Source organism: Pan paniscus, chromosome 13, assembly GCF_029289425.2.
Source record: "Pan paniscus chromosome 13, NHGRI_mPanPan1-v2.0_pri, whole genome shotgun sequence".
NCBI lineage: Eukaryota > Metazoa > Chordata > Mammalia > Primates > Hominidae > Pan > Pan paniscus.
In genome coordinates this window covers 17412238-17439821 of record NC_073262.2, presented here as the reverse complement: position 1 = coordinate 17439821, position 27584 = coordinate 17412238, and the positions used below count along the sequence as shown (strand labels likewise).

Below are 27584 nucleotides of genomic sequence, written 5' to 3'. Positions count from 1 at the left end.
GCAGAACCTGTGTCCCTGCTCTTTTTCCAAGGCCTCCAAAACGAACTGCTTTCTTTTAGCCCTTGTCATAAAAAGTGTCTTTCCACTTCCAGTCACACTCCTCTAAACATGCTCCAGGTTGCTCATATACATTTTTAGAAGATGAAAACAAGAACTGAACATTCTACTATAGGCATTACTTTTTCAACAGAGTGTGAAAACCCCAAGTGTCATTCAAGATTCTGTATGACTGCTAATAAATATTTGTCCCATATCTACCTTACATTGTCAACATTTCCAACTTAATTGTTGCCTCTTCTGAGGAGAAGTTTATGTTTCCCTGTGTTTTACTGACAAAGTGAACCAAACGAAGGTTCTAGACAAGATTACATGCTGGGGAAGGGACATATAAGCCATTCACTTAGTTCATGTTTATTTTAATTGTAAAATATGCATGAGATTTTTAAAGTCCTGAGGACACTGTGGGTATTGTGTCTAGAATACATGAATTAGCTTTTATTATTAAGCACATAAAATAAATCCCTCTTCTTTTGAGCTCTTCTTATATGCCAGACATAACAGAATCTCATTTTTGGACATAATGTTATATATTTTTAAACCTCATTACCACTGTTTTAAGATCACATATTGCCTTGTCATTTATTTTCCCCAAACATTTTATTTATGCTAGCTTGCTGAATTTTACAGAGCCTTGTGAGCCTCCTTTCTCACACGAGGAGTATATTAATAAATAAAACGCAGTTTAAACATTACAGTAGCCTCCAAATAAGAAAAGCAGATGCATGTATACAATTTTTAATTTTCTTTTTTTAATATATTTTAAAACTAGTAAGAAAAGCTTAGGAAAAAAAAATTCCTTAAATGTATAAAGCAAAAAACTACAAAATGCCCTCCTTTATTTATTAAAATTTTACTCACTAAAATAATTACGGTGAAAGTTTATCATTTCTATTTCTTTTTTCGGTGTTTCTTTTTTTCTCCCTTCTGTACATTTCTTCACTCCTTTTTGCTTTTCCCTTTACTTTTCTTATGTCGCTACCTGATATAATCTGAATATTTGTTGCTGCCCAAATCTCATGTAGAAATGTAATCACTGTAAAAAGTAGAGGTTCCTCTTCAAAGAGACTTTCCTCTCCATCTAAATATAAGGTCCGATTCAGCCAATAAAAACTGGACACAGAAGTAGAGTGGATGGATCAGGTTATAAATAACCCAGTCTCCTTTGTTCAATATACTCTCATGGCAAAACTGCTGGCAAGTGTATCCTTTCTGCAGAAAGTCTAAAAATGGCCTTCCTGAGGAAGTTAAATTTATGTTCAAGTGCTATTTCTTTATGGCACTGGGAAACGAGCATTTCTAACATCACCAACGTTGGAGGCGGGGCCTGGTAGGAGGGGTTTTGGTCATCTGAATGGTTTCCTCATGGCTTGGTGCTGTCGTTGCAAGATCTGGTTGTTTAAAAGTGTGTGGCACCTCCCCTACCTCTCTTACCCCTGAACCCCTGATCTCACCATGTGTGGTGCAAGCTCCTGCTTCACCTTCTGCCATGAGTAAAAGCTGCCTGAGGCCTCCCCAGAAGCCAAGCAAATGCAAGCACTATGCTTGTACAACCTGTAGAACCAAGAGCCAAGTAAACCTATTTTCTTTATAAATTATCTGGTCTAAGGTATTTCTAATAGCAAAGCAAGAACAGCCCAATACAGAAAATTGGTACCAAGGCATAGGGCATTTTTATAAAAATAGCTGAAAATGTGGAAACAGCTTTGGAATTGGTTAATGGGCTGAGGCTGGAACAGTGTGGAGGGTTCAGAAGAAGACAGGAAGACGAGGGAAAGTTTAGAACTTCTTAAAGACTGGTTAAATAGTTGTGACCAAAATTCTGATAGTGATATGGACAGTGAAGTCCAGGCTGCTGAGGTTTCAGATGGAAATGAGGAACTTGTTGGAAACTGGAGCAAATGTCATGTGTGTTATCCCTCAGCAAACATCTTGGCTGGATTCTGTTCATGCCCTAAGGATCTGTGGAAGTTTGAACTTCAGAGAGATGATTTAGGGTATCTGGCAGAAGAAATTTCTAAGCAGCATAGCATTCAAGAAGTTATCTGGCTGCTTCTAACAGCCAGCTTCAAATGCAGGAACAAAGAAATGACTTAAATTTGCAAGTTATATTTAAAAGAGAAGCAGAGCATAAAAATTTGGAAAATGTGCAGCCTGGCTGTCGGGTAGAAACAGAAAGCCCATTTTTAGGAGAAGAATTCAAGTAGGCTGTGCAGCAATCACTTACTAAAGAAATTTGCATAACTAAAAGGGAGTCAAGTGCTAATAGCCAAGACAATGAGAAAAAGGCCTCCAAGGCATTCAGAGATCTTCTAGGCAGCCCCTCCCATCAGAGGCCCAGGAGGACTGAATGGTTTTGGTGGTATGGGAATAGGCCCAGTGTGCTACTGCCCAGTGTTACCTCAGGAGGCTCCTCCTAACATAATGGCTGCTGTGGTTCCAGTCACTGCTCAGAGGCCTCACAGTACAGCTTGGGCCACTCCAGAGAGCCTAAGCCACCATAAGCCTTGGTGGTTTCCACGTAGTGTTAAGCCTGCAGGCATGCACCCTGCGAGAGTGAAGGTTTGGCAACCTCACCCTAGATTTCAAAGAAAGTATGAGAGAGGCTGGGTTACCAGGCAAAAGCCTGCTGTAGGGGCAGAGCCCGCACAGAGAAACTCTACCAGGGTAGTGCTATGGGGAAATGTGGGGTTGGAACTCCCACACAGAGTCCCAGCTGGGACATTGCCTAGTGGAGCTGTGGGAAGGGAGCCACCATCTTCCACACTCCAGACGGGTGGTGCCAACAGCAGCTTGAAACTTCAGTGTGGAAAAGACACAGGAGCAGAGCTGCCCAAAGCCCTGGGAGCCCACCCCTTGCAGCTGTGTGCCCTGTATGTGGGACATTTCATCAAAGGAGTGTATTTTGGAGCTTTAAGACTTAATGACTACCCTGCTGTGTTTTGAACTTGCATGGGGCCTGAAGCCCCTTTCTTTTGGCTGATTTCTCCATTTGGGAATGGGAATGTTTACCAAATTCCTATAACCTCATTGTATCTTGTAAGTAAATAAGTTAATTTTTATTCTACAAGTTTATAGGTGGAAAAGACTTGCCTTCTCTCAGATGAGATTTTAAACTTTGGACTTTTGAATTAACTCTTGAGTGAGTTAAGACTTTGGGGGACTATTGGGAAGGCATGATTGTATTTAACAATGTGAGAAGCATAAGAATTTTGTGGGGGCCAGGGGCAGAATGATGTAGTTTGGATGTTTGACCCCACTCAAATCTCATGTTGAAATGTCATCTCCAGCGTCGGAGGTGGCACCTGGTGAGAATCTCATGTTGAAATGTCATCTCCAGCGTCGGAGGTGGCAGCTGGTGAGAATCTCATGTTGAAATGTCATCTCCAGCGTCGGAGGTGGCACCTGGTGAGAATCTCATGTTGAAATGTCATCTCCAGCGTCGGAGGTGGCACCTGGTGAGAATCTCATGTTGAAATGTCATCTCCAGCGTCGGAGGTGGCACCTGGTGAGAATCTCATGTTGAAATGTCATCTCCAGCGTCGGAGGTGGCACCTGGTGAGAATCTCATGTTGAAATGTCATCTCCAGCGTCGGAGGTGGCACCTGGTGAGAATCTCATGTTGAAATGTCATCTCCAGTGTTGGAGGTGGCACCTGGTGAGAGGTGTTTGGGTCATGGAGGCAGATCCCTCATTACTTCAGTGCTGCCCTCATGGTATTAAGTCAGTTCTCATGAGATTTAGTTGTTTGGTATATGTGGCGCCTCCCCCTTTCTTCCTTGCTCTTGCTTTTCCCATGTGACATGGCTCCTCCCCTTTCACCTCCTGCCATGAGTAAAAGCTCCCTGAGGCCTCCTCAGAAGCTGAGCAGATGCCCATGCTATGCTTGTACACTCTGCAGATCCATAAGCCAATTAAACCATTTTATTTATAAATTTCCCAGTCTCAGGTATTTCTTTATAGCAATGCAAAAATGGCCAAATACACTATCAATTAATGAATCAACCACTTATCTATCTTTTTAAAAGGGAAATGAAAAATGGTTGAGTTAATTTTCAACATATACTACATGTGCTTCATTTAGGTGGAATAGTGTTCTAGTATAAAGAGTTACCTAATTTTTTAGTTTCAATTTATGCTCATTGTAAATAATTCTATAATAAATACTGTTATGAATATACCTCTGAGAATGAGCAATTTTGAAGGCTAGGTTACTAGAAATGTCATTGCTAGTGAAAAGGTAAGTACCTCAGAATTACATTAGAAACTATAATATTAGATCCTTCCCTCCCCTCACAAAACAGCAGCAACAAAAACAACGTAAAAATTATACTTTAGCAGAGTACACAATAGTACTTAGTTGAAAGTAAGCATTTGTAACCAAATTCAAAATCATTTTTAATGCCTAGATACGTTTCTAGAATTGTCTAGCATCCATCTATCCAACTACCCCTTGCCACCTCATGCAAGTTGGCAAACCCATAACTCCTCTCTGGAAAACAGTCAATTAGATTATTAAATAAACCCTTTTAGGGGCCAGCACCTCCTACCCAATTGCAGTTTCTGCTAGAGCCCCTCATTCATCTCTGCCTTTTTCCTTTTTATGAACTTGTTCACTGATTAATTCCACAGAAAGCTATCTGCATTTCAGAGGCACTATCTTCATTCTCCACTCATTCCCCAGTGATTCTACTTCTCTCTTCCATTCAGATGAAGATGCTCATGTTTTACCTTTCAGGGATGTTAGACAAGGTAGAGTACCCATTAGTGCAGACTCAACACAATCCCTTTCTACAGACGATTAATCGTAATCTATTAGTCAGAATCTCAAATCACTTAAATTGATCTTAGGAATAAATAATATGCCTTTTATCTTAGTGACTGGTACCAATGAAGTAAAGGTGAGGTCTTAAATATTAGATGTATCAGCTACCTATGTTCCATCATTTAAACACATTTTTAATCATCCCATTGTACAGGTGAGTGTGCGTATGCATTTTAAGGTTCTCAATTTTAATTTATATTTATCCTTATCTATATATATTTTAAAAATACACCCTCCTAGACAAAAGAAATATAAAACTGAGGCAAACAAGAAGTAACAAAGTGACTACAAAGCAATAATTGGATTCAACAGACTTCTAGGAGCCATGTCAATAGTTTCTCTTTATTTTTTTAAAAAATTTGACTTCTTTTTTTTTGTTTTCCTATCTGCTGATAATTTATCTTGACAGTACACCAAGGCAGAATAATCTGTGGCAAAATTAATAACATTTTAGAAAATAATAAAATTAAATGTTTGAAAGTCATTAGGATACATTCTAATCCAATCATTATTTTATAATAAAAAAGTTCTGTACATTAGTAAGTATTTTCAGGAAAAATAGTAAGTTCTGGCTTAATGCAAAAACTACTGCCATACAAAGCTTATATTTTACATATAATAATGCTACTTTAAAAAAATATTGAGAAGTAAAAACATTTGGTTACACTTGGAACTGTTTTTAACAATACTGGATGCTGACTCTTTTGGTTGTCTTTGTAAGGGGTATTTCTTGTCATAATTGTCTTATTACTTGATTAGCTATGGTTCTGACCAGGTTGGAGGAAAGTTATATAGAGTCCAACAGAGACTGCGGCTCCATAGATTCCAACAACAATTCTGGTAAAATGCTGAATGATCAGATCCTGAAGACAATCTTCCCTGGAAAGTGCTGGTATTTGATAGTTGTACCTGAGGAGTTTGGCATAACCATGAATGCAATTTATAGATTTTCTTCTTATAAAATCAGCTTTTGCCAAAGATAAACCCATAAAAGTTAAGAATAGAAAAAAAATAGCAAATAGAACAGACACTATGTAAGGTATTCTTGCTGATGAAGACAGTCATACTCAAACTAAACAACTGTAGCTTTCAAATACTGTGTTTCAATTAGTATCAGACAACAGTCCCACAAGGTACTATTGATTCACTGTACATTGAGACATTATGATATTTTTGTCATTAAATGCTCCTTTTATAATCTATGATGTCCAGGGTCTAAGTAAAAATTTTCTTAACTCATTTTAGGACATCCTTTTTCTTAGTTTCCTCTGCTACTGTCCCAGGCAAAGCCGTTCTTTTTGTCATTTGTCAGTTCTTTCCTCAGCAGAAATTTTCCACAGACAGAAACAGCTCTCTCTATATACAAAGAAAACATTCACTTAAAAGATCTGACTATGTTTTATTTACACATATCATATAAAACATGGCTTTGTCATTAGAATTTTAAATTAGCATTTAAAATATCTTCTTATGCTACTTCCTTAAATAATAGTTATCTAATAAGAAAATGTACCATAGAGCGTCTCTGTTCAATAGTCTTTCTAGCCACATTTGGCTTTGAGTACTTCAGATGTGGCTAGTGTAAACTGAAATATCTGTAAGCAAAAATTATAAACCTCTTTTAAAGAAGACAAAATAAATCATGAGTCATTCTTATATATTCGTTACATGATGAAAAGTTAACATTTATATTTGGTTAACTAGATTATTTTATTAAAATTAAGTATACTTGTTTTACATTAAATATATTAAATGTTATATTAAATGTTTATATCATATTAAAATTATTTTCCTGTTTTATTTTTTCAATGTTGCCACTAGACTATTTAAATGTCATATTCACATTTGTGGTTCACAGTATATTTCAGTTGGACAGTGACGCTTTAGAGAAAATGCAGCTAAGATAATTCAAGACTATGGCCAGACTTTGTAAGGAAGTCGCATTTGAAGGGATTTCATTTCACTGAGGGATAAAATGAAATCCCTTCGAATGTGAATCCCTTATATAGATATTAAAAAGTTTTCCATATGTGTAAATGAATCTCAGCAAAACCTCAAAACACTGAGAAACTCATGGGGACATGGACAAATTTATATAGTTTTATTTCATCCTTAAATTAACCCACAATATCTGAACTGACATTACTGGATATGATTTTTTTCTCCTTGTTCTCAATTCAACTTTATTTAAAGGATTAAAATCATATTTTAATAAAGTAAATTGGAAATATAAAATGTGATTATTCAATGAAATATATCAAGTTATTCTTTTATTTGCAAGGACAGAATGAAAGTCATGGGCAAACAAAATCTATGGGTAGAACTTTCATCATTTGCAATTTAAGCCTTCCAATAATCTTTGCTTATCTTGAGTAAATAATTTTGTCTTTTGCTCAGCCAAAGAATGATGCATGTTCTTGTCACAAAGAGATATGCTACTGGCATAGCCACACAGACTTCTTACCTAAACTGTCAAGCTAAGAAAATGCCCAGATAGAAATAACTTCTCAAACTTCCCAGGTTGAAACAAACAGCTAATACTAAAAATGTATTCTTGGAGAGAAAAAAAACTAATTCTACGTTGCCTTTGCTATAAATATCGGTATAACAATTTATGACATTAGGAAGTTTCCATTCTGCCTCTCACAGTGAATGATCCTTGGGAGGACTGATTTCACTTCACAGTAACAGAACTCATTAAACAGCTTTGCATCAACAATTTTCCCCCTCGAATCCATTTGAGTTTGTTAAAGAATCTCCCATAGTGGCTTGCGGCGGAGCAGTCACTTTTCATCTTCTACAGGAATCAAACCTAGTGAGTTGTAGTACCTATTTATACTACATTGTCTATTAAGGGTATTTGAGAGGTGGGGGTGCTGCTTTTAAACTTGTTTAGAGACAGAAGGAAAGTTTCAAATAGAAAATAGTTCCCAAATTTGACATCCTTGCTCTTTTTTTTTTTTTTTTTTTTTTTGAGATGGAGTCTCGCTCTGTCGCCAGGCTGGAGTGCAGTGGAGCAATCTCAGCTCACTGCAACCTCTGCTTCCCGGATTCAAGCCATTCTCCTGCCTCAGCCTCCTGAGTAGCTGAGACTAAAGGCTCATGCCACCACTGCCAGTTAATTTTTGTACATTTAGTAGAGACAGGGTTTCACCATGTTGGCCAGGATGGTCTCAATCTCTTGACTTCGTGATCCGCCTGCCTCGGCTTCTCAAAGTGCTGGGGTTACAGGCATGAGCCACTGCGCCTGGCCTCATTTTTATAGGTATAAAAAATATTACGAATTTATATTTCATTTAGTCCCTCATGGAATTCCTTGCTGTTTTTATACTATTTTCCTAAGTCTAATAGATTCAAATTAATATAAATAAACTGATGTTGCAGAAGATCATTTTCAGGTTTGACACTCCAGGAATATATGCAGGTAGAAAGTTCTCAGTAGTAAGAACATGGTAAGAATTTTTTAATTTGCTGAGCATACATTTATTTGTTTCCACCTATGTTCCATTCATAGTTCCATAGTATATTTACAACCACTGAACATGGCAGCTGAGGAAGATTTTATTAAACAATTCATATTACTCATATATTTGTATATTTCTGGACCTAGACATACCATGTGTGAAGGGTAATACCAATTATTTACACTGGCATATAGTTTGACACTGAACATATGGTAGAGATTTAATATATAATTGGTGAATTAAAAGGAATTGAGAAAGGTGGGGAAAAAGAGAAGTAAAAAAAAAAAAAAATAGGGCCACTACACTACGGGGTAGAAAGGTTGCCTTCTGGAATAGAGGCTACAGCAGCCCTGTGTTTGCATTGCTTCCAATTTCAGGGAGAAAGATTATGAAATATATCTTATAACAATAAAATTACGTATTTCTAGATTCTATCCCCATCTACTCTAGTGAAATCCTGCTGTCTTCTGAGTTATTTCTTAGTCATTGGATATTTTTCTGAGTATCTGATATTTTCCTCTGTGTTCTTAGGTATTCGATATTTTCCCCCATCTTCTACTCTGGTCCTTCTACTGTTGTCTTCCCAGGAAGTTCCTGCTGCCACAGAGTTGTTTGTTAATGTGTCTTAAAAATCATGGCTGCCAGGGATCCCCAGAAAGGAGCTAGGGCTACTCTTCTTTTGATCACAGATGAGATTTATGTCTCAAGGGAGATCTCCATCATTACCAGTCTTTGTTTTCAGAAGCTGCTGGTTACCTCATTCTTGATTAACAGAAGCTATAACCACATTATATTTTTAGGATCACTCATTGTGCCCGAGCAACATGATGTCTTATGCCAAATGAGAGAATAATATTTCATTTTTACTAAACTGTTTGACACAATCCAGCAGCATAGTTTTTGAGCCATAAGTCTGAAGCTATCTATAGTGAAAACAGCTCTTTCTCTCTGTTATACATGGACTCTCATCCATAATGGATAAATTGATTTTGTTTTAGCCATCTCTTTCTCCTTCCTGCAAGCATGCTTGTTTATACCAGTAGTAAGACACATATTAAGGGGAAAATAAATGAAAAAGTTCTCATCAGGCCTTGTGTCTACTCCATTTGTACCACCTCATCCTTTGTCCAAAGGTCTGTACTATACCATAAGACATTAAATAGTGATTATCAAAGTGATACTCTGATACTCAGATGTAGAGCCTCTCAGGAACTCCAGATGGAGAATGCATGATCAGCAGGACAGGATTTGGGTTAACCAAGTTCTGGACCGAAATATTTCATAAAAATTTCAAAGCCTCATCTTTACCTCTAATAATTTACTTTTGGCATTTTATATAAAGTGCATTAACCAGAATCAAAAATACTTCCATAACACATTTTTTCCCTCAGTTAAGGATAATGTAAGTCATCTATGGATATATACAATTGCAAGGAGAAAGTTCCAGAACCACAAGAGGTAAAGATTCAACCAATTCCCACATTATTAATATACTACTTAAATAAGTAGTGCCCTATTTCTAATTTTAAATATCACCAGGAGACATTTTAATGGTTTTAGATATTTTTAAAATATATTTTAGTTCTTTCTTTTCTGTAGCATTCAAGCAGCATACACAGTTTTGGGGTAAAATTGATTCATCTTATTTAAGTCATCAGGAATAGAAAGATATCGCCTATTTTTAAAGAAGTGTTTGAAAACTTACTTTAATAAATTGGGCACTGTGCTAAATTGGATAAAACATTTGATACTGGTTGGATATTTTGTCCCCTCCAAGTCTCATGTTGAAATGTGATCCCCAGTGTTGGAGGTGGGGCTTTGTGGGAGGTGTGTGGGTCATGAATGGCTTGGTGCCTTCCCTGCAGTAAAGAGTAAAGGGTGAGTCCTCCCCTCTACTAGCTCATTAGAAATCAGGTTATAAAATAATCTTGGACCTCCCTCCCCTCTCTCTCTTGCTCTCTTTCTTGCTGTATGACATGCCTGCTCCCCTTTTCCTTCTGCCATGACTGAAAACTTTCTGAGACTTCACCAGATGCAGATACTGACACCATGCTTCTTGTACAGTCTGCGGAACCAGGAGCCAAGGCTTCACTGACATCTGTGTTCTGATGAATCCAAGAATGTATGTCTCTTGCTTGGATTTCTCTCTTGATATTTAGATGTGTGTATTTAACAGGCTATTTGAAATTTTATCCTAGATGTCTAGTAGGCTTCTAAAACTTACTATGTTGTGATGGTCAATTTACATGTCCACTTAGCTAGGTTATGGCATCCAGTTGTTTGGTCAAACACTAGATGTTGCTGTAAAGGTACTTTTTAGATGTCATTAACATTTCAATCAGTAGACTTTGGTAAAAACAAATTACCCTTCATATTGTTTGTAGACTTCATACAATCATTAGAAGGCCTTAATACAAAAGACTGAGGTTCGCTGAAGAGGAGTGAATATTGCCCCCAGACTGCCTTCAGACTACAAAATGAACTCTTGTCAGAATTTCCAACCTGTTGGCCTGCTTTGCAAATTTTATTTTATTCTTTATTTTTTAATTGTTTATACTTTTTAGTTTTTTAAATTAATTAATTAATTATTTTTTCTGTGTGTGTGAGACAGGATCTCACTCTGTCACCCAGGCTGGAATGCCGTGTTTGTGATCAGAGCTCACTGCAGCCTCAACCTCCTGGGCTCAAGCGATCCTCCTTCCTCAGACTCCCAAGTAGCTGGGACCACAGACACACACCACCATGCCCAGCTAATTAAAAATAAATAAATATGAGATGAGGTCTTGCTGTGTGGCCTAGCCTGGCCCTGAGCTCCTGGGCTCAAGCAATCCTCCTGCCTCAGCTTCCCAAAGTGCTAGAATTACAGATGTGAGCCAATGTACCTGGCTTGCTGTGCAAATTTTAGATTTGTTCATCCTAACAAATCCCTAAGCCATTTTTTAAAACAGTCTCTCTCTCTCTCAGTCTCTCACTCTTCACTCTCTTTCTCCACCTTTCACTACTTCTCTCACTGCGTATATACCCTATTGGTTCTACTTATCTGAAGAACCCTGATTAATACATACACCAATAAATAAATTCTTGACCTTTCTTCAAAACTTGCTCCTCCCAGGCCTTCCACATCTTAGTAGGTAATACATTCTCCTTTTTAGCTGGCCAGACCAAAAACAATGACGATCAAAAAATGAGTCATCCTTGAATCCTCTGTTTCTCTTGCACACATCACATCCAATCTATCAAGAAATGCTCTCAACTCTACCTTTGAAATGATTTACATTCTGACTGCCTCTCTTCACACTACTGACTTTCAGCTGGATTTCTGAAGTTGATTTCTTACATAAACCTTAGCTCTGTAAGATATATTTAGCTTAACCTCAAAGCCAACTCACACATATTGGGGAAGACAGTTGAAGAATTCCCATTAGGGCAACAATGCCCATCGCTACAACTATTATTCTGGAGGTAATGATCTACACATGTAGATAAGAGAAATAAATCAGACGGAGAAAAGTTCAAATGTAGTGGTATAAAAATAGACCAATGGCATGACTGCACACTTGGAAAAGACAAATGTTTTAACTGAAAAATTAACATAAACTACCATGGGCACAGCATAGGAGAAGAAGTGAGGTATCATAAATTCATAGGCAGCATACAGTTGAAGAGACTGAGACTAAGGCACCTGGAACCAGGCTATATAGATTGATCTAGGCTTTGACACTTACTAGCTGTGATTTTGGAAAAACTTGGTCTACTTTTGCCTCTTTTTTTCTTATATCTAAAGCGGGGTGACATACATAGCTACATCATAGCACTGTAATAAGAATCAAAAGTTAATATGTGTTAAGTTCTGGGACTACTGCTTTGGTATAAAATAGTTTACTGTGATAACTATGTTGTTATTATAACATTTATTGTTAATGTTGAATTATTACCAACATGTATATAAGATAACCCCTTTCTAAACTGCAAATTATTTTCTAATTTCCTACAAATTGAGTTTTTTCCTCATCCCTCCAGTAACAATATCCTTTAGAAAGAAGTCGACATCATTTTCTAAGAGCTAAAGGAGGTGATATTTTTTACATTATTTGGGGGGTTTCCATTCAGTGAGTTTGTGTGTTTTCTATTGGTACCTTGGCAACTTGTAATACACAACACATAGTAATTAATATTGGAAGAACTGCTTCTATATTGGGGAGCTCTGGTACATCTGTAACAAGGGCCATTTAACTTCAAAAATATATACCTGAATCTAACATCCATTCTTCATGAAAAGTCTAACAGTAAGATCATATCAGTCTTATATGCCAGGCATGAATAGAAATAACAGAATTTGACTCCCTATATATGAGTTACAGAACACATCTCTGAAATATTATAAAATAAAAAGACCCATAGGATATCACCAGGCAGCGATAACACAGCTAGGGGTATGCTCGCTTCTGGCACTGTCCCTTGACTTAAGCGGTCTTCTCAGGTCTGAATTCTATTAATCTTCTCAGAAATTTCAATCTCTTTATATAAACTGCTATTTTTGAAACTGGAACGCAGCCTCATAACTGGTCTGACTCCCACAAAAACCTTTGAGTTCTCAGTGTGCAGAAATGGTTTCTTATGTTTATCTCTTGTGAGATCAGAACTAGCGAAATGCTTGTCACATGAAAAGTGCACAAATAAATTGTGATTTAATTGATTTCTTGTTTAATTAATTGATTAATGGAATATTGAGTATCTGAATATCTAAGGAAGATTTTCCTAGCTCCTCCTCTTCAGTATAAGCTTAATTTAGTAGTTAAGAACTTGATACCAGGAATGGAAAAGACAGACAAATCCTACAGAATAGATGGCCTAGGGTTTTGCAGAATGTACTAATAATTTTTCATGCACCTGCTTTGGATAGACTTAGTCATGCTTTCAATATTGCTTATCCACCTGCATTAACTACCTACAGAGGCAGCTACCAATTTATAGCTGAGTCATTTCTACTTGAAAGAGGAATCAAACCTGTATTAGCAACTGATCGAAATATACGAAGGAATACTCTGGCTAACCCTTCTGTGAAATCCCAAAGTATACTCAATGTCACACCAGGAAACCAATAAGTGTGGATTTGCTTTTGCATTTTACCAACCTTGAATCTACCTTGTTACTCATCTGTGTGACTTGGCTAAGAAAAATGTCTGCTTGACAGCCATTGGGGTGGCCATTCCATGACAACATATTCTGCAGTGCATCTTAATTGCAAACAGCAAAATATAATTTCAAGTATTGAAGGACACCCTGTAGTCTAATTACCTCGGTATTCTGAGAAGATAGAGTACCCAAAAATGACTTCAAGTTTACTATTTTGCTTTCAAATTTGTGTACTGATTATTTTTGGAGTTCTACAAAAGAAACGGTGCAATTCCAGAATTAGAAGATTACTACATAAAAAATTTCATGTAAATATTCTCAAATATTTTGCCCATTAAAATAAATGTGAAAGTATATGTATGTGTGTGTGTGTGTGTGTGTGTGTGTGTGTGTGTATATATATATGCAAATCAGGTATAAAGACAGATCTATCTACATAATCTGATTTATTTTTCCACTGATATAAAGCCAAGAATTGTAGTTTTACATATACATATGTAAATTCCACTTATGGCAGGCATGCATATATGTCCTCCAAATGGCAAGTACAAAAACAGGCAAAATCCTCATTTTATACATCAGTACAAAATTAAAGGAAGGTCATATATTTGAGAACTGCAGTTGATAGAAATCTTGGTAAAGAGAAGTACAATTAAGTTTCTAACCCTGTGCACTTGGCAAGCTTTCCCGTATCCAACTTTTGGCATTGAGCCCTCAATGGACCTTTCAATTAACAGAGACCTTGTTACTTCCCATTTTCAGTTTACCTACGATCATATACAAAAGGATGGACTTTAGAGGCTATCTCTGTAGAAACAAGTATTGATATAGGATTGATGCACATGGGCATGAATGCATACTTGTGATAGATACAGAAGCAGCTGTGAGTGGAAATGTCTGGTCTGAATTGGGGCCAGAAATTTTCCAGCACGGCTAGGACTTGAACTGATCATATAGGCAGGCAACAAAACCAAATAATCATAAACAATGAAACTGGCCAAAGCGCAGCCAGATAAACGGGTGCTGAGACAGAATGATAATAAGCAGAAAGAAAGATTCAGACCAGTTAGGAAGGCAAGAGGAGAAATTTGAGCAGAATGAAATACTTATCTTACCAGGAAAACCACCTAGTAAGGGTAAAATCACAATAGGATCACAGTTTGCAGCATAAGTGATAGTTAAAGAATAGAATAAGACACAAGTAATGCTAAGATCTAAGATAATGACGAAGCTCTCCGATGGCTCAAATTTAATCTCGGCAATAGCACTTTAGAGAGATCTCTCTGCATCTTAACAAATATGGTTTCTCCGTGGAAATCTAGATATTGGGGTCAATAGTAGTGCTTACCTTCCAAGCCTTTTCCTGGAGATAGTATACCATCTTGAGACTTGACTTGCAAATAGTGGCTCTGCAGTTGGCTTTTCATGCATGAATTGTCCAAAGTATTCCAGAGATCAGCATTTTCCCTTTGGATTTTTCTTTTTTTGCTTGGATTTTGTAAATATTCAGAAAGGCAAAGCTGATTTCATATTACTTTCTTTGGACAAATCTTGGCAGAGTGCCCGGTACAATTTCAGATATTACTCAATTCCGTTTGATGGTACATGCATATCACGCTCGAAATGTTTCAAAAATGAGTGCTATTTGATGGTGCACATTAGTCTAAAAAAATACATATCAGTTTCATAAAAATATACACTGTAGAAATAAAAGCTTGTCTGAAAACACATAATAGACTTCTCTGATATATTTTACAGCATGTATTCGTATTCATTTAAATAATATTAATTGATTTCCTACTATGTGTCAAAAACAGTATTCAGTGTTGAGATAAAAGATGATGGAAAATGTGCCTCCCTCAGAGCATGGCGGAAACTAGCCATAAAACTAGTATCTGGCTGGAAACTAGAAGATAAACATCTAGACTCGGCTCTGTCGCAGACATTTTTTTGTAATCTTGGCAAGTCGCTCTACTTGTCTTGAAAATACATTTATTCATCTCTATAATAATACAGTGGGACAGAATTATTTCTAAAGCCTGTTTAAGTTTCAAATAAGATTCTGAAATCTAATCCTAAATAGGTACAATTTGGGGGATAGAAATTACATGTTTTTATTAACCATCCACGTAGCCCCTAGATAAACCTGGCATGAATCAGGTTTGTATTAAGAGACGGGAGAAGCTAAAGGCTCTTCCTCAGAATTAAAGGCTTATCTTTAACGCCTTGAACAACTGAATCAGACACATACATCAAATTTCTTAGGCTCTAGTCAGAATGTCAGTGATATCAGTTATGTCAGAGAAAACCAAGTGGAAAAAAAATTATTGAGAGAAAGTGTAGAATTGCCTTCCTTAGATAAAGTCAAATGGTTACAAACACAGGCAGCTGAAATTAAACTTGACCACTAGTATCTCAAACTCTCCACCATCCATAACTGGCCCTGAGTTGAGACACAGGGTAGAAATTTATATCTGGCTTTGACTCGGAAACTAGGCTTTTAACAGTTGCCTAAATGTGAGGTCTGGAAAACTGTATTTTTGCTTGCCTAATCAGCACTTCATTCATAAAGCAGCAGATGCTGTAGCTTTTGCAGAGTCATCATGATAAACAAAGGAAAATCTAGTTAAATCAAGCTAGTGATTTTTTAAAATTTTAGGTACTTTTTAAAAATTTGAACATATTATCCTGATGACAAAGGTAACATTTTTTTTAATTGCAGAGCATTAAAAAGTAGAGAAAATATAAAGAAATCTAATTTACACAAACCTCACTACTTGAAGATAACCTACCCTCATGCTCCACTACTGTGGAGCGGCTGCCACTATTTTCTGACTTTGATTTTCACTTCCCTTAATTTCATGGATTTTACTGATTCATGGTCTCTGTTTGCTTCCATTTTGCTGTTTCTATTTGCATGTTTTCCACATGCTTTACGTTTCAACACCTTAGGAAAAAGTAACTGAACACCTGGCCTTCACCATTTGGTAGAGAAACCTGTGGGGCAGAGTTTTTGGGCCAGACTTCTTGCTAATCTCCTGGTACAGACTACAGAAGACAACTGCTTCCTCTTCCTCAGATGGACTTCTCCAGTCTGATTAGCTGTGTTCAGGATGGGAGGTCCCAGGGGCATGGTGCTGGGTGGTCCTTAGGTCAAGAATCCCAGATCCCACAGAAAATGGGGTTTGGCCATTATACTTAATGTTAGACAGCTCAGAACAGGGAAATCACGTGTGGTAGAACACTTGATAATATTAGTATTTAAAGGGGAATTACAAATATATAAACACAAATAAACAAATCAATAATCAGGAGTACTCAGTTGTGCCCTGGTAGATGAGAGGCCCTCTACTGAATGCCCCTAATAATACAATGGAAGCACCCATCTATTATGTGTACACTCAGTGAGCAGCCAAATCCCAGGGTGAGAAAATTCATCTTCCCTCTCAGTAAGAGTTAAAGGTTTTGTTTCTCTCAAATGACATCTAAAAAACAACGTGTGAAGAAAAACACATTAAGTAAACAAGGATGAATAATCCTAAATACATACACTCCATTGAGTAGATCAGAAATAACTTAGTCCTGTGCCAAGGTGAATTCCTAACTGAGTCACTCATAGTTATTATAAAGGAAACAAAGATTATCATATGCAACTGTATTCCAATCCTGGAATAATAATGCTGCAAGAATTCTAATGAAAATGAAAAGTCTCACTGTGAAGAATTCACAACAAATTTAAATTTCGATGAACCTTCGAGTAGACACCTGTATTTACAGAGTGTTTCTTTTTGTTCTTCAATATCTGCTCTTCTTAGTAAAATTGCCTAAAATTGATGTATTCTCCATTAATCTAGAATTTATATCTTAAAACATGGGTGGTAAAAAGTTATATAAATATTATATCATGATCTAATTTAATTTTTTCCTGTGTAAGAGTAAAATATGTATAGGTAGTCATTTGATCAATGCTGGTAGCAGCCATCTATAGACAGTTAATTAAATGTGAACAGAGTTGCCACACAGGCGCTTCTCTGTACTCTCCCTCATCAATCCCTCATCAACCTGTTTTAGCTGCAATTATGTGTGCTTAGCAATTAAATCTGGAAGTTAGAGTAAGTTTTTTTTTTTTGGAGGAAAATCTCATTTCCCCTTAAATCATTTTAATCTTTAAAACCTAGCACCATGCATGGTTCACAGTAGTTGTTCAGGTAAATGTGTGGTAAGCATTAATAAATGTCTGAAAAGCAATGGCTATGCCTGCAATTGCTTTCTTAAAAAGTAAACACCAGATGGACAATGAATAAACTAGCAAAAATTATACTGTTAAGGAACAGAGAGAATCATGGTGGAACATGAGAACCAAAACCATCCACCCCCACACAGCGTACTGTCCACATTTTCATGATTTAACCATTCCACTACACGTGTGTCAACATGACTTTATAATCGCAGGAAACTTGCCCAAGAAGATAATAGTTGCAAATAACTTTTCATTCCAGGAACTTTCTGAAAATCTTATTTCAATAAAGAGCAAATTGTTCAGCTCTTCAATAGAAGGCATAAAATGACAGCTTACTCCCCAAGTCTTTCTAAGGCTTCTCAAAATGTTCACCTTGCCACCTCAACCAAATGTAAATCATTAAAATTCTTGCTTCTCCCTAATGAAACTCTCTCATAAAAGAACTTCTTTAAATCATATTCCAAAGCTTCATAAATACCCCAATTTTCCCTCCCCCTTTCAATACTTTACTAAGACTTTATCAAGGTAATATAGTCCTTGACCAAGATGCAAATACAGACAATTTTTTTCCCAATAAACCAGTTGTTCTACAATTTTGAGCAGCCATCATTCAACAATGGACAGAATTAAAGTGAGTGTTTTCTTTTTTTTTCTCTCCTTTTTTTTTTGAGATGGAGTCTCACTCTGTTGCCCAGACTGAAGTGCAGTGGAGCAATCTCGGCTCACTGCAACCTCCGCCTGCCCGGTTCAAGCAATTCTCCTGTCTCAGCCTCCCGAGTAGCTGAGACTACAGGCATGCGCCACCATGCCCGGCTAATGTTTTATATTTTTAGTAGAGACAGGGTTTCACCATGCTGGCCAGGCTAGTCTCGAACCCCTGATCTCATAATCCACCCACCACCTCGGCCTCCCAAAGTGCTGGGATTACAGGCATGAGCTACTGCGCCCAGCCCCTAAAGTCAGTGTTTTCTATGTATATTTATTTTTCATACTACGGCTCTTGATATTTTAACCACAGAAAAGTTTTACAAATTAAAAAATGTAACTAAAAAAGAAGTGAAAACATTAAAAAATGAAAGACAAATTAGTCTAATTTTATATCAAAATGTCAATACAAGTGATATAGAACTATTAAAATGATGTTTAAATTACTATAAGAATTATGTGATTTTAATTATTATTATTTAAATAGATTTTAGGGAACAGGTGGTTTTGGTTACATGGATAAGTTGTTTAGTGGTGATTTAGGAGATTTTGGTGCACACATCACTTGAGCAGTGTAAACTGCACCCAATGTGTAGTCTTTTATCCCTCAGCTTCCTCCCACACTTCTCCAGTCCTCAGTCCATTATATCATTCTTTTGTTCTTTTTCCTTCAGCTTTTAAGTTCCAGGTGCATGTGCAGGTTTGTTACATAGGTTAACGTGTGCCATGGTGGTTTGCTGCAAAGATCAACTCATCATCTAGGTATTCAGCCCAACATCCATTAGGTATTCTTCCTCATGCTCTCCCCTTCACACCTAAACAGGCCCCAGTGTGTGTTGTTCCCCTCCCTGTGTCCATGTGTTCTTATCGTTCAGCTCCCACTTATACCTGAGAACATGGGTGCTTGGTTTTTGTTCCTGCATTAGTCTGCTGAGAATAATGGCTTCCAGCTCCATCCGTGTCCCTGCAAAGGGCACGATCTCATTCCTTTTTATGGGTGCATAGTATTCTATGATGTATATGTATTACGTTGTCTTAATCCAGTCTATCATTGATAGGCATTTGAGTTGATTTCATGTCTTTGCTATTGTGAGTAGTGCTGCAATGAACATATGCATGCAAGTATCTTTATAACAGAATAATTTATATTCCTTTGGATATATACACAGATTCCCTATTTAATCAATGGGGCTGGGAGATCTGGCTAGCTATATGCAGAAAATTGAAACTGGATTCCTTCCTTACACCTTATACAAAAATTAACTCAAGATGAATTGAAGACTTAAATGTAAAACCCAAAACATTATATCATTCTTATGCCTTTGTATCCTCATAGATTAGCTCCTGCTTATATGTGAGAACACACGATGTTGAGTTTTCCAATCCCGAGTTACTTCACTTAGAATAGTGGTCTTCATTTCCATCCAGGTTGCTGTGAATGTTATTATTTTGTTTCTTTTTATGGCTTAGTAGTATTCCATGGTATATACACATACCACATTTCTTTATCCACTTGTTGGTCGAAGGACATTTAGGGTGGTTCCACATTTTTGCAATTGCAAATTGTGCTGCTATAAACATGCGCATGCATATGTGTTTTTCATTTAATGACGGTTTTTCCTCTTGATAGATATGCAATAGTGGGATTGCTGGATCAAATGGTAGATCTATTTTTAGTTCTTTAAAGAATCTCTATACTGTTTTCCGTAGTGGTTATAGTAGCTTACATTTCCACTAGCAGTGTAAAAGCGTTCCTGATTCACAAGATCTATGCCAATGTCTATTATTTTTTGATTTTTAAATTATGGCCATTCTTGAAGAAGTAAATTGGTATCGCATGTGGTTTTGCTTTGCATTTCCCTAATCATTAGTGATGTTGGGCAATTTTCACTTTTGTTGGCCATTTGTATATGCTGTTCATATGTGATCTTCAGTAAAGTGACTTCAAAAATTTTGTCAGTTTTACATGTTTGTCTCCTAATAATTCATTTTTTTGATATAGCTCTCACTGTTTTCTGTTTTTGTTGAGTTTGTTTTGGTAATTTGTGTCTTTCACAAATTTATCCATTTCACCTAGGTTTTTCACAGTTATTGGAATAAAGTAGTTCATAATGTTCCATTTATAGTCCTACATTATAAATTTCTACAGTTTCTATAGTGAGAATCCTTTCACATTCCCAATTTGATAATTTGTTTCTTCTCTCATTATTTCTTGGTCAATCTAATTAAAAGTCTGTCAGTTTTTTTGTTGTTGTTTTCCTTCCTTTATCTTTAAAAATGGACAAGTTTTAGTTACTGTTTTTCTCCTTTTCTACTTTGTTTTTCATTCTTTTCACTCAGAGATCTACTATTTATTTACTTCTAATTACTTTGGATTTGATCTGTGTGTCTTTAGTTTTTCGGAGAGAAACTTACATTCTTAACATTAAACTTTTTATGTTTTTTAAAATTAAGGCTAAAAGCTATAGTTCTCACTAAGCACTAGCTTACCCACATTCCATCAGCTTTTCAATTTTGTGTTTCCATCTTCATTCATATGATTTTTTAAATATTTCTCAAAAGGTTGTCTTAGACCAATGGGCTTATAACTTTATGATTAATTTTCAAATTTTGAAGATTTTCCAACTATTCATTCTGTTGTTGATTCCTAATAGAATTGTATTGGGATCAGAGAATATACTTTATATGATTTCAGTCCTTTCATGTATATTGAGACATTTGTTAATGCTTAGCATATGGTCCCTTTGAGAGTGTTCCACGTATGCCTGAAAGTAATGTATATTTTACAGTTGTGTAAAATATTTTATAGATGTCAACTAGATCCAGTTGGTTGATAGTGACAGAGACAGGAGGCAGCCAAAGGTCCCCCAGCAAAAGCTCACCTTCAAGACTAAAACAGCCTGAAGGCTGACAAACTGGGCTGCCCATCCCAGATGAAGCCTGCCCTTTTCCCAATTGATTCTTTCTGAATAATGCCCGCCTGCGCACTGGGAGATTGGGGTGGAGCCTCAGGAAGTCTGTGCCATTTGCAGGGCGGAGGAGCCTGGCCTCTCCTGTTCCTGGGAAAGTTCCTGTTCCCGTCAAAGTTTACTGACAGCAGGGGAGATAGGGCATATGTGGGTAAGAGCAGATACTCCTATCACCTAAGTCCCCCTGTTAACATGGTTGAAAGCCACTTTAACACCCATGGATGGCACCCTGTCGTGGTCACCGAGACTGGGAGATACAAGAATGGAGGAAAGAAAGAGGAATGCTTCATTTTCCCTCCCTCACGTACCGCATGTATTTGCTAGAAAGAGAAAGGAACCAGGGACGCTTGCTCTCCTCATTCTAGATGAGTGGCCATTCATCTTCAGTCTGTACCCCTTTTGAATGCATCCTAAATCCCTAGGAATCCTTTGAAAAAAAATGCCTACTTTTTTTTTTCCTTTTTCCTCCTCTGTCCTCTCTTCAGTGATAGGTAATTGTGTGTCCAGACTCTGGGACGCTCCCGTCATATGCATCCTCCAAACTGGGAAGAGTTAATTTCACAAACCTTAAACTGGTTGGCTTAGGACTGGGCTCAGGGGAAGGGAACCCAGAAGCCGAACACGCTGGCAAAAAGGTAAAAGTATTTTTTTTTTTTTCCCAGTGGGCTTTCAGCCTCCCTCTCCGTGTACACACTCGTAAAAGACCTCGGGTTTTTGAGCTGTCCTCACCCACCCCTTGTTTCATTTTGATACATGTTTTCTAATAACCTGGTTTGTCCCTTCTCTCCTTCAGGCCAGCAAACTCCAAATGGTCATGCAAACAGAGCCTCGGACAATGGCCCCTTTTGCCAGGAACGCTTAGGTTGGCCTCTGAGGGAGATCTGACGCCATTTTCCCAAAGCAGCGCCCTCTGTCTTCAGGAAACAGTTAAGATGGGTCTTCCTGTTTATCCTTATCCTTTTTTTTTTTTTTTTTTATACTTTAAGTTTTAGGGTACATGTGCACATTGTGCAGGTTAGTTACATGTGTATACATGTGACATGCTGGTGCGCGGCACCCACTAACTCGTCATTTAGCATTAGGTATATCTCCCAATGCTATCCCTCCCCCCTCCCCCCACCCCACAACAGTCCCCAGAGTGTGATGTTCCCCTTCCTGTGTCCATGTGTTCTCATTGTTCAATTCCCACCTATGAGTGAGAAGATGCGGTGTTTGGTTTTTTGTTCTTGTGATAGTTTACTGAGAATGATGATTTCCAGTTTCATCCATGTCCCTACAAAGGACAATCCTTATTCTAACGGCAGTTACATGTGCTCCTTTAGAGGGGGAATGATAGAGACAGGAGGCAGCCAAGGGTCCCCCGGCAAAACCCCGCCTGAGGCTGAAGGCTGAAACAGCCTGAAGGCTGAAACGCCAGACTGCCTGTCCCAGACGAAGCCTTCCCTTTTCCTGACTGATTATTTCTGACTAATGCCCACCTGTGCACTGCAGGGACAGGGTGGAGGCTCAGGAAGTTTGCCCTGTTTCCGGGGCGAAGGAGCCTGGCCTCTTCTGTTGCTGGGTGGTGACCTGGGATTCAATCCGTGAGGTTCAGGCCTGTTAAGAGGAGCCCCTCTCGCTTTGCTGACAGGGTTTTTTTATTTTCATGCAATAAATTCCACTCCCCCTCACTCTTCGAAGTGTCTGCAGGCCTAATATTTTCTGGTCGTGTGACAAGAACCCGGTTTTTTCTACAACAATAGTATTTTTCATGTTTGTTATACCTTTACTTATTTAGTCTGTTCTTTCTCTATCAAGAAAAGGGTGTTGAAATCACAATTATATTTGTTGAAATATCCATTTCTATTTTTTCAATTTTGTCAGATTTTACTTCGTATATTGTAAAGCTCTAGTGTTAAGTACATTTATAAATGTTATCTTTTCCTTCCGTATTGACCTTTATTTATTTAAAAGATCCCTCTTTATAACTAGTAATATACCTTAGTTTAAAATATATTTTTGTCTGATTTTAATACAGCCTCTCTAACTCTCTTATGGTTATGTTTGTATGGTACAGATTTTTAAATCAAGTTACTTATAACCTATTTCTATATTTCAATCTAAAGTTAGTCTCATCTCTTATAGACAGCACATAGTCATATCTTTCTCTTTTAACCAAGTTAGTTACCATATCCATCGCCTCCCTTACCTATCATTTAAGTGGAATAATATTCTATTATAAATAGTATTTCTGTATGTGGAGCATTAAGGATAATATAATGAGGGCTCAAAAGAAGACAAAAAAGACTAAAAAAATGTTTAAAACTTCTTAGAGATTGGTTCAGTTGTCATGACCAGAATGCTGACAGAAATATTAACAGTAAAAGCCATTCAGATGAGACCTCAGATGGAAATAGGACTATCTTACTGGGAACTGGCGTAAAGGCCATCTTTGTTAGACATTAGCAGAGAACTTGATCATATTGTGTCCCTGCCCTAGGGCTTTGTAGACATTGCTAAGCAGCAAATGTTCAGGCTGCTGCCTGGTTACTTCTAACTGCTAGTGAACTGCTAGAAAGAAGGGAAGTAGAGTGAAAAGATTTGGTTAATTTATTGCTTGACCATGTGGTAGAGAATAAAACTGTTTTCAGAAGAAAAGCCAAGGGTGCGGTGCAGCAACTTTTCACTAAATAGATTAGTGTGAAGAGAACAAAGCCAGAGGCCATTTATCAGGACAGTGGGAAAAAGACCCCAAAGGCATTTCAAAGATCTTCCAGGCTGTTTCTCCTATCTTAGGCCCAGAAGTCTCCAAGGGTGGAATGTTGTGGGGGATAGGCCTCAAGCACACTCCTCAGGATTCTCTGCTCCATGCATCCCAGCTGCTCTGGCTGCTCCAGCCATGGTTCAAGGGATCCCAGGTACAGCTCATGCCGCAGCTTCAAAAGGCAAAAGTCGTAAGCCTTGGCAATATCCACATCCATATGGTGCTAATTCCGCATGCAGGCAGAATGCAAGAGTGGAGGAGGTGCAGCAGCCTCCAACTAGATTTCAAAGTTTTTGTCAAACTGCCTAGGAGCTCAGGCAGAAATCTGTCACAGTGGCAGAGTCAGCACAGAGAGTCTTCTCTAGAATGCCCAGTGGAACCATGGGAGCAGGGCCACTTCCCTCTGGACTCCAGACCCACAGAAGTCATCAGCAACATGCGACACCAGCCTAGGAAATCTGCAGGCACCAGCATGCAACCCCAATCCATGACAGTAGCCACACGGGCTACACCCAGCAAAGTCTTGGAGGTGGGTCTGTCCAAGGTCTTGAAGCCCCTCCTCTACCCTAGTGTGTCCAGGAAAAGGTACATGAAGTACAAGAGTATTCTGAGCTTTAAGATTTAATGTCTACCCTGCTGGGCTTCAGGATTACTTTGGGCTGATTTTTCTTTTTGCCTCTCTCTCCCTTTTGGAAGGAGAATACTTATCTTATGCCTGTTCCACCACTGTATTTAGAAAATACATTTATTTTTTTATTTTATAGGCTTATAGCTGGAAGGAATTTGCCTTGAGTCCCAGATGAAGCTTTGGACTTTAGACTTTTGCCTTAGTGCTAGAATAAGTTAAGATTTGGGTACTATTGAAATGGGTTGAAAACATTTTTCATTGTGAGTACATGAGTTATAGGGGGAGCCAGGGATAGAATGCTGTGATTTGAATGTGGTTTATTTCTACCAAAACTCATGTTGAACCATGTTCCCCAATGTGGCACTGTTGGGAGGTACTGCCTTTAAAAGGAAAATAGGTCATTAAGATGGATTCATGTCTTTCTTTTGAGATTGGGTTGATTATTTTAGGAATGGAATAATTCTTGAAAGAATGGATTGTTATAAAGTGAAGTTATCTCTCCAATTTGGCCTTTCTTTTGTGTGCCTCCTTCCCCTTCCATTTCTCTGCCATGTCATGATGAAGTAAAAGGCCCTCATCAGATGCTGATCAAATGTGGCTTCCCAATGTTGTACTTTCCAGCCTCCACAATGCTGAGCCAAAATAAACGTCTGTATAAACCATCCTGTTTATACTGTCCTTGCAATAGTGAGTGTTTTTATGAGATGTGGTCATTTAAAAGTGTGTGGTACCTCCCGCTTCTGCTGCTTTGATCATGTGACATTCTTGCTCCCCCTTTGCCTTCCACCATGATTGTAAGTTTTCTGAGGCCTCCCCAAAAGCAAGCAGATGCCAGCATCATGCTTTACGTACGGCCTGTAGAAGCATGAACCCATTGAACCTCTTTTCTTTATAAATTACCTAGTCTAATATATTTTTATAGCAATGTGGGAATGGTCTAATACTCAGGTATTTTACAGTTAAATTTACACCTATATATTTAACTTTTTTATTGCTATTGTAAATGAGATTTTTAAAAAAATTTCCTTTTAAGATAGACCATTATTGCAATATAGAAAAGCTACTGATTTTTGCACATTAATTTTGAATGTTGCAACTCTAGTGCATTCATTGATCAGTTCTAATAGTTTTTTTATGATGTCTTTAAGGTGTTTTACACATAAGATCATCTTATCAACAAAGAGAAACAATTTCACTTTTTTCTCTCCTATTAGTATGCCTTTTATTTTGTTTTATTGCCTAATTGCTCTGGCTCTGATTTTTAGTACTTTATCAAAGAGAAGTGGTGTGGCCAGGCATGGTGGCTCATGCCTATAATCCCAGCACTTTGGGAGGCCAAAGCAGGTGGATGGATCACTTGAGGTTAGGAGTTAGAGACCAGCATGGGCAACACAGTGAAACCCTATCTCTACTAAAAATACAAAAATTAGCTGGGTGTTATGGCAGGTGCCTGTAGTCCCAGCTACTCTGGAGGCTGAGGCAGGAGAATCGCTGGAACCCGGGAGGCGGAGGTTGCAGTAAGCTGAGATCATGCCACTGAATTCCAGCCTGGGCAACAGAGTGAGACTCTGTATCAAAAAAAAAAAAAAAAAAAAAGGAAAGAAAGAAAGAGAGAAGTAGTGACAGTGGGCATCCTTGTCTTGTCCCTGATGTTACAGGAAATGCTTTCAACTAGCCACTGTTAAGAATAATACTAGCTATGTGTTTGTCATATATTGTGTTGAAGTACATTTTTTCCGTATATTTAATCGTTGAGAATTTTTATAAGAAAAGGGTGCTGAGTTTTATTAAATGCTTTTTCTGCATCTTCTCATTTTTTTTCATTTTGTTAAAGTGGTGCATCACATTTATTGATCTGCATATTTTGAACCATCTTTGCATCCTAAGAGTAACTCTCACTTGATTGTGAAAAATGATTCTTTTAATGTGTTCTTGAACTGAGTTTGCTGATAGTTTCATTGAGGATTTAAAAAATGTATCTTTATCAATGATGTTGCCATATGTGTGTATATATATATATATATATATTTTTTTTTTTTTTTTCTTGTAGTGCCCTTGTCTGCCTTTGGTGTTGTGGTAATGAGTTTGGGATATAAAATGAGTTTGGAAGCATTGTTTATACTTCAGTGCTTTTGAATGGTTTGAGAATTGGTATTATCTCTTCTTTAAATGTTCAGTAGAATGTAGCAGTGAAGCTGTCCATTCCTGCGCTTTTCCTCAGTGGAAGACTCTTTTTTTTTTTAAACTGATTCAGTCTCTGTGTTCATTATTGCTCTGTTGAGTTTTCTATTTCTTCGTGTTTGTTTTCAAAGCTTTCATGTGTCTAGAAATTTATCCATTTCTTCTAAGTTATCCAATGTACTGGTGTGTAATTGTTAATAATAGTTTCTTATGATTCTTCGTATTTTAGTGGTGTAAACTGTGATGCCTCGCCTTTAATTTCTGATTTGTTTACTGAATAACCTCTCTTTTGTAATTAGTAAGTCTAGTTAAAGGTTTGTCTATTCTTTTTTAAAGCTGCTCCTAAATGCTCTTTTTTGCCAACTGACCCCAGGTGGTCCACCCCTGCTTGTAATCCCAATGTTTCCTGTGGGACAAAATAGGAATGAGCCTTCTGTAAAGAGTGCCTGAATGGTGGGAAAACTGAAGATTTGCTTCCAACGAACTTTCCCAACTGCAGAAACTGTGGGTCCAGGAGAATTCTCTGTGTATGGTACTGTGTTGGCCTAGAGAAAGGGCAACGAGGTGAAACATCTGAAGTCTTAATATTTGATTTCCATTTTTCTCTGTCCTGAAGTCCAAGGGTCCAAGGGAAGT

At 37.6% G+C, this 27584-nt stretch overlaps 1 protein-coding gene across 9 annotated transcripts in view; it reads right to left on the bottom strand.

Moving 5' to 3' along the window:
* The window catches only part of DPP10 (dipeptidyl peptidase like 10), a 1401293-nt gene that overhangs the window by 403568 nt on the left and 970141 nt on the right, over positions 1–27584 (bottom strand). The window contains exon 1 of one of the 9 annotated variants that reach the window (XM_034953925.3): positions 14831–15019. The exons of the other annotated variants lie outside the window; for them this stretch is intronic. Coding sequence (XP_034809816.2) covers positions 14831–14909 — 79 coding nt within the window. The 5' untranslated portion in view covers positions 14910–15019. Of the gene's footprint in view, positions 1–14830; positions 15020–27584 lie in introns of those variants that run through there. 9 annotated transcript variants of the gene reach the window in all.